This window comes from Nymphaea colorata, chromosome 12 (assembly GCF_008831285.2).
Source record: "Nymphaea colorata isolate Beijing-Zhang1983 chromosome 12, ASM883128v2, whole genome shotgun sequence".
NCBI lineage: Eukaryota > Viridiplantae > Streptophyta > Magnoliopsida > Nymphaeales > Nymphaeaceae > Nymphaea > Nymphaea colorata.
The window spans coordinates 21,802,890-21,810,605 of NC_045149.1; the positions used below are offsets into that span (position 1 = coordinate 21,802,890).

Genomic DNA, 7,716 nt, shown 5'->3' on the forward strand with positions numbered 1-7,716 from the left:
CATATAAGACCAGACTATTTTATCGCTTTTTCCAATTAATAAAACCAACTTTCCTTATTTTTGTAGCCACTTCACCACTTTTTTTGACATCCACATATCCATAAAGGCGGAAGAAGAAGAGGACATTAAAAAGAACATAGCAGAAGAAAACAAATAATCACCGGAGAGTACCTCTCTCAATAGTTGTATGCATTCATGCTAAAATGAAAGATATACTTGAGTTCTGTAACAATAAACTGCAAAATAAAACCAACGAAGTCAATAGTCAGATATCAGTAAGCATTCTATCCATCAATTATTTTCCTAAAATGATAAAGCTTTATACTGAAAATGTACATTACAAGTTACAGGGCTTTAAAGTAAAGAAGTAGGAAACAGTGAAAGAAACAAAAAAAAAAAAGGAAAAGAAGAAAAGAGAGAGGGGTTAACTTGTGACTCAAGTAACAAGGTACAGAGTCGGGTGTTCTTTTATCACCAAAACTTCACCAGATATATATTTAACAAAGAAAAGGTTAAAAGTAAAAGAAAGAAAACCACAAAAATAAATGTGACAAGATTCATCCTCTACACAAAGGCGTCCTGCCGTTAACCGCCTTGTTCTGCCGGAAAACCCTAATCGGACTAGCGAACGACCAACCCCAACCCTTCGGTCTCTCCCCACCTCCGGCTACTGCTCCGACGCTTTTTCGGGGGGCGACGGCGATTGGATTGTTAGAAAAGTGACTAGAATCCGCGAAGTAGGAGACGCCGACCGATCTGGATCTCGGCAATTTCGCGGCGATAGACTTCTCCGGCACGGGGTTCGTCTGCTTCTTTTGTTTCTCCGGGACCAGGAACGACCAGAGCGACCAGCGCCTGCGCGACTCCGGCGGGTTCGAACTGGGCTCCTCGGGGCACAGCGTGCTCGCGCGGGACTTCGATCTAAGGTGGGGGAGCGGGGCGTCACGGGCCGATTTTGAGCGGTTGAAGGCGGGCTCGGAGTCGATGAGGAGGGAGATCCGCCCGACGGAGCCGACGCGGCCACCGGCGGCCTGATGCTTCGGCCGCTCCAGGGAGGAAGAGAAAGAGGAGGAGGACGAGGAGGTGGAGGGAATCTCGGACGAAGTGGCGGAGGAGGAGGAGCATTTGCAAGGGCGGACGGCGGCGCAGTCGGGGCAGAGTAGCCTGAGGCGGTGGCTCAGGCAGAAGGGGCAGACGCCCGTTAGCGTCTGGAACGGATGCTTCCGGCATCTCTCCTCGAAGGGCTCCATCTTTCCGTCGCCTGAAAGCAGCAGCAGCAGTCTTTTCCGGCCACCAGGAAGCCTGGCCGGATTTCCTCGTCGGCCTCACCCCTTGCTATTTTCGGGAGTTCCAGTTTGATTGCTGAAAAATGGTGGGAGATATTATGGCGGAGGGAGTGTTCGAGGAGTTAACCATGAGGAACAGTTACGTCTTGTGACGACGTCGCTTCGCCTTTCAACCATGGTTAAGGGCATCCAACCGATAACCCCTGCGCGAATCGAAAATTACATATTACTGCCACGCTAACGGTTGGGCCCACGCACAAGATTTCAAGCGGGTCGGGTCCCTTACCAATAAATATCCAAATTCATTACAATAGAGAACGATAAAACCCTTAAACCGGATCAAGCGCGCGCGTTTGAAACCCTTGGATCACGGGACCAAAACTAAATGTGAAAGGGTTCGACTCGACCCTTGCATCTTGGGCAATATGGTCATTTTGGTTAACCACGGTTAGTGAGGTAGGGTTGGGGCTAGGGGAGGGCGCTCGAGCGACAGGGTGAGGTCACGGGTGGTGTGGACTCGAGCCCAGTCAACGGCATGCAGAGTCAACTCGAGAACTGAGCCCGCACGGGAGAACGTCCTCCATCCAATATCTGCGTTCCACGTTGCATATCTGCCGACGTGGCAGCCTTAGTCGTCCTCGGCCGTCCCACGTCACCGCTTCGATCCTTCTTCCCCCCGCCTTCACATGCTCTAACTTTTTGGGATGGAAGAAGGAGCTGTGCAGTAGGTGCGCTTCCACATACGCGAGTTAATTGCAGGGTGCGCCTCGTTCTGGACCGTTGGATGTGAGATGGACGGGAGGGCGGGTAAAGGACTGTGGTCCATGGAGCGAGCAACACGTGTCCGGCCACCCACGTCATGGACTGACAGCATTGTAACTAGGAATTACGCGTGGAAAACCTAGTCGTTAAATGCTATTTATATCAAAATTTCCGTTTGGAAAAATGCGATGAGCGTTATCCAATTTTAGGACTTGAATCAAAATTCTAGACATAGTTGAAGAATGACTTCAATTTTAGGAATTATGATTTCATAATTTTAGAATTTTTTTATTTGTCTTTTAAGGTACTACATGTCATGATGGTTTTTAATTCATCCATTTTAAAATTTTAATTCTTATTAAGATGAGCTTTCCCGATCAAGCGGACGCCATTTTTTTTCCAAGCAACGCGTCCACAACAGATCAAATATTGCCTAATTTTTGAGAGCAATGCATCTGATGTAGTAAAAGATTCACGCTGACGGTTCAACAAATTAAGAATAGTTTGGGTCACACTGTAAGTTCGATCTTAAAAGATCATAACCATATCAAAATCTTGTCCAAGTTCAGAGTGGTTCAAATGCAATCAAACGCTGTCGTGAGAACCGTGGAGACTTGAGGAAGGATTGAACAAATATCTTAAGGTGCCCTTTGTGCAATGGCTCCGGTTGTCTCGGCACTTGTCAATCTCACAAATTGCATCAGCGCAGATCTAGATCTATTTCTCTGGAGTTATCAGTGGCGGAACCACATGTAGGCAGTTGCCTACACCAGCTATTCAAACTTCAATGTCTCTTTATTTTCACATTGGTATCTTCAAATGTTTACTATTTTGTACATACGAGTGCCCCTCAAGACATGAGAGTTTCTTAACTAAACTAATGTTCCTCATGTCAGTTTTTTTGGCTCTGCCACTGGCCGAGATCTGTTCATGGTAGAGATACAAATGCATTTAGATCTGATGTCCAACGTATTTAGATTCTTTTTCAAAAATATTCCGATGTCCGAAACACTGGTCCAGATCACTATCCATGCATCTTCATCTGAGTTCAGGCGGGTGATCAGAGTAGCTTCATTAGAAGAAAAGAAAAAAATGAATCCATGAACATTAGAGTTGTTTTATTAGTGTCATTGTATATCAACCTGTATGGGCCAATAGACATCGCATCCCTGGACCAAAACGATGCAGGAGCTATACGGGTTTATATACTTTTTGTTTCTCAAAATTTGAAATCAATTTAAATTATTTTAACCCTTTACTTCAAATATTTGAACGAATATGAAGCAGGTTAGGGATGCCAATATATTCAGTTTAAATCGGATATCGGACTAAACCACTTCAAGAAGATCCGATATGTAAAAGCTTAATATCTGATTAACAAATCAAATCAATTCAAATTTAAGGAATGATATCCAATTAGATTCGGATTCAGATTCATATACACATAAATATTTGTTCGGATTCGAATTCAGATTAAATTTAGTTTTAAACAAATATCCTATATCTAATACTCTTAGATTTTGAAAATCGGCCGGATTCAGTTAAAAATTTCAATCCAGATTCAGATATGGATGTGAAAATCAGGTTTGAATCGAATTCAAAAGGTTAAATCAGATTTATGCGAATTTGAATCTGAGTATATGAATATTTGAAAAACCCAATATTAAATCCAGTCCATTGACATCCCTAGAGCAGGTGCCCATGTCTACAGCACTGCCCTTGACTGCAGTCTCCTTCTTCAGCATTGGAACTCATAGGCAAGACAAGAGAGGGAAGATAGGTGGAACAACAAGAAGAAAACAAATATTAATTGAACATTATGATTCTGAAATGAAACTGGAGATTTGTGAGCCGCGCACAAGAGGAAGCATCATTCTGCAACTTAGAAATCAGCAACGACGACGACAAGTTTGAAGCAAAGCAACAATCAGTACTGCTCGTCGCAAGAACATAAGTTACAGCGCAACTCAGGTCCTTGGTAGCGCTTAAAAAGCCAATGACCAATCTTTTGTGCTTCGAGGCTCTTCAGTCCCAAATTCAGCTGTTAGGAATCGAAATGATCCACATTTACCATGCGTTTTTCCTGCCACGAGTATAGACACTTTCATAGATTCTCTTCATGTCATTGCCTAATGTGAGTTGGTTTTAGAAGTAATGATGCTGTTTCATGAAGATCCTAGCTGCATTTATTAACATTTTCATGTTAGAAGAAAACAGATGCTTTTGATATGTATTACATTAACGATCCCGTATTCAGGTTGGTGGTTCGTAACAGACCCATCTCAAACCCTGCCTTCTCAAACAGTACATTCTCTGTACCATCCCTGTTTTTATGGTAAGGTATGCTGATTCAACGTTTCCATTACTTTTTGGCAGAGCAGCAAAGAGAAGACCTTTACAAACGATGCACTACTTGGTGGGAATGCCACCTTCTACCATTGCCTTTCGTTTCAGAAAACTATCTTCGTTGGTTGCATTTTTCTGTTTTCATGTGTTTTTTTTTTTGTGAATGCTTCTTGGAATGATTCTTCTTAGTGCACAATGTTTGCACGTTGAATTATCCTTTTGTGGCAGAAGCTCAAAGCCAACACCTCCATTTGTTGAAATGCCCACAAGAGCATTCGGTTAACAACAGCCTTTATGGTTGTAGAGGTAGCTTGTGTCATGTGTTCACTGTGACATAGTTTGCAGGTAGAGAGAGAGAGATAGAGAGGACTAAATTATTAAATCGTTGATCTGAATAACAATTAACAAAGTTCTAGCAAACTGATATATGCATAATCTAGAAAAATGCAGTGATGGCTTCAGTACAGTAATGTCCACGACAGGCCTTCCAAAAGATCCTGTAATATCAGGGCGAGGTGCTGCAATACCTTAATCAACATAGCAGAACTTAGTGTAGCTAAAATTGTCCAACATTTCCTATTGCAAATTTGCAGTTGAAAAATTCAGCACAAAAAACAGAACAAACAGAAGTAAGAAACAGAAAGAGGGATGACTTTTTGGGATCTTACAAGCATTAAGTTGTTGGTGAAAGAAAACCCACTAGAATTCAAATTGGGAGGGGAAAAGGAACAATCTACCTTAGCTTTTAAAGGTCGCCACTAGAATTTGCAATAAGAAAACAGGAAAAGAAAAACTTACCGTAAAGGTTTGGTAATGGCATTTGAGATAGCTAGAGCTAGACGGAACCTCACATCTTCCCTGAGCAACAGTTTCAAGAATCTCTCATTCGCATCTCGATTTCTCTAGAACTGTGACCAGACCTAACACAATTATTAGCTGAAAGCTACTGCTGAAACTTGCATCTCTATCCTGATTCCTGTGCACGACGAATGGTCGTCAATGGAAGCAGGGCACTGTGATTTTGGCAGGATATTTTTGTCGTAAAGAAAAAGAAGGTATTTTCGGTCCAGCTCCGTAAACGAAGGTGGCCATTTGTGAATATCTATCAAGCGTCAGTGGTCACTTTCTTCACTTGTAAACCTTGGGTGTCTCTTTGCTATGTAATTTTTCTCAATGCTTTATCTTCAGTTCTAGTTGGGATGATACTGATACTTCTTGCAAATCTTGAACTAGACTAGAGGAGGTCCCTCTCTTCATTTGCTATAACTGCTGCCATTTTTATCTATTCACAGAAATTGCCTTCTTTTCCTCTCGCTACCTCTCTATCTTTACGTGAGCAGTGAGCAAGATCTGTTGTTTGTGTGGCCTGCCTCTCCAGCTAACCGTCAGCGGCTCCTCTCTTATCCTCTCCCACGCTTCATGTTCTTACCAGTCAAAACAATCTAGACGCCCCTGCTCCCTTCCTTCCTAGTTCCCGCCGTTTTCTGTTTGCAACGCATCCGCAGTGAAGAGTAACCGAAACATTCCGTCCACAGGAAAAGGTAACATGGGTAGCGGCGGCAGGGAGATGATGCTGATTCCGGCCCAGGGGCAGGGCCACCTCTTCCCCTGCGCCCAACTCTCCCTCCAGCTTGCCTCTCGCGGCATCTCCGTCACCGTCGTCCTTCCCTCTGACCTCGCTCCTTCCATCGCCGCCGCCTGCCACGACCAGCCTCTCGTCCGCGTCTGCCCCATATCCCTCCCTCCCCATCCCACCGACACCCCCCACCATCAGATCGTGCGTCTCCGAAACAGCCTCATAGCCGAACGTTTCACAGAGATTCTCTCACAGCTGACTACTTCCGATGGTCCTCCCCCGCCCGTCTGCGTCATCTTCGACGCCCTCGCCGGCTGGGCGACCGAGATCTGCGAGCGTTTTGCTATCCCCACCGTCGCCTTCTTCACCAACGGCACCTGTGCCTGCGCGTTGGAGTACGTCGGTTACCACTTGCCGCTCGAGGGACTGAACCCCGATGACCCTGTCTCCATCCCCGGGCTGCCGGAGACCCTCCGCCTGACCTATGCTGATCTGTCCAACAAGCCCCCGCCGAGCGCATGGGCAAGTGATCGCCGGTTCCCGCCATGGGTGGCGGACGTCAAGTCGGCGACGGCGTTCCTTTTCAACACGTGCGACGAGCTGGAGCGACCGTTCATCGATTGCATCAGCAGGGAGGCCGGGAAAAAGGCCTTTGGCGTGGGGCCGTTGCTACCGCGTCAGCTCTGGGACTCCGCCGGCGCGCCGCTCCGCGATGGCGCTGTCAGGTCAAAGCGAGACTGCAGCATAAGCGAGGACGAGGTGGAGGCGTGGCTCGATTCCAAGCCCGTGGGGTCGGTGGTCTTCGTGTCCTTCGGGAGCGAACTAAGCCCAAGCTCCGCCGAGCTGGCGGAGCTGGCTGCTGCCCTCGAAGAGTCAGGCCGGCCGTTCATTTGGGTCATCCAAGCCGAGGTGAAGATGTTCACGGCGGGCGTCGGTGCGGAGTCGGCAAAGGATCCATGGTTAGGAATGCTACCGCAAGGATTCGAAGAGAAGGTGAAGGAGAGGGGGTTGGTGGTGCGCGGCTGGGCACCGCAGCTACTGATTCTCAGCCACCCGTCGACCGGAGGGTTCGTATCCCATTGCGGGTGGAACTCAAGCTTAGAGTCGCTGGCATGTGGGGTGCCGATCCTGGCGTGGCCGATCCGCGGGGACCAGTGGCAGAACGCCATTTTAGTGGCGGAGCACCTGAGGGTGGGGGCGGTGTTGGCCGTCCGGGGGAAGGGGGCAGTGAATAAGAAGCAGGTGGTCGATGGATTGGAGAAGGTAATGGGAGACGGAGAGACGAGGAGCAGAGCAGCAGATCTAAAGAAGACCATCTTCTCGTCAGGTTTTCCGGCGAGCTCCTCGACCTCCATCGATGCATTCATCGATTTGTTTCAAACAGAGTAGCGACTTGGAGCGAGTTGCTTCGTTATTATGCAATGTAATTGCTCAAATAATCATAAACAACCAAATCCAACTTTCTGACATTTTTTTTCCAAGGTTCTGATGATTGAGAATTAATCCTTATAATTCGTTATAGTTCTAAGACCTGCAATCTGATTAAAATCTTGCAATAATTTATGACTCAATGATTTAAAATTTTTAATTGCTTATGTTACCAAATCTACCGGTAGGTTTACAAGTTTTGAACCATGAAAGTTCCAATTGTTAGTGTTTGCGGCAGTCAATACAAAAGAGGGAATTCCAAAACAAATTACTGAGACATCATCAGTCTGAAATTCACTTGCAAGGATTGCCTTGATT

At 46.1% G+C, this 7,716-nt stretch overlaps 2 protein-coding genes across 2 annotated transcripts; one reads left to right on the forward strand and one right to left on the reverse strand.

Annotated features, from left to right (window-relative positions):
* Positions 1 to 295: 295 nt before the first annotated feature.
* LOC116265376 (uncharacterized) lies at positions 296 to 1,431 on the reverse strand. The gene has a single exon (XM_031645950.2). The coding sequence runs from the start codon at positions 1,248 to 1,250 to the stop codon at positions 558 to 560; it is 693 nt and encodes a 230-aa protein (XP_031501810.1). The 5' UTR covers positions 1,251 to 1,431; the 3' UTR covers positions 296 to 557.
* Positions 1,432 to 4,826: 3,395 nt separating this feature from the next.
* LOC116266390 (UDP-glycosyltransferase 73C4-like) lies at positions 4,827 to 7,439 on the forward strand. Its single transcript, XM_031647589.2, has one exon. It carries the CDS (start codon positions 5,941 to 5,943, stop codon positions 7,357 to 7,359), a length of 1,419 nt encoding a protein of 472 aa, XP_031503449.1. The 5' UTR covers positions 4,827 to 5,940; the 3' UTR covers positions 7,360 to 7,439.
* Positions 7,440 to 7,716: the final 277 nt, after the last annotated feature.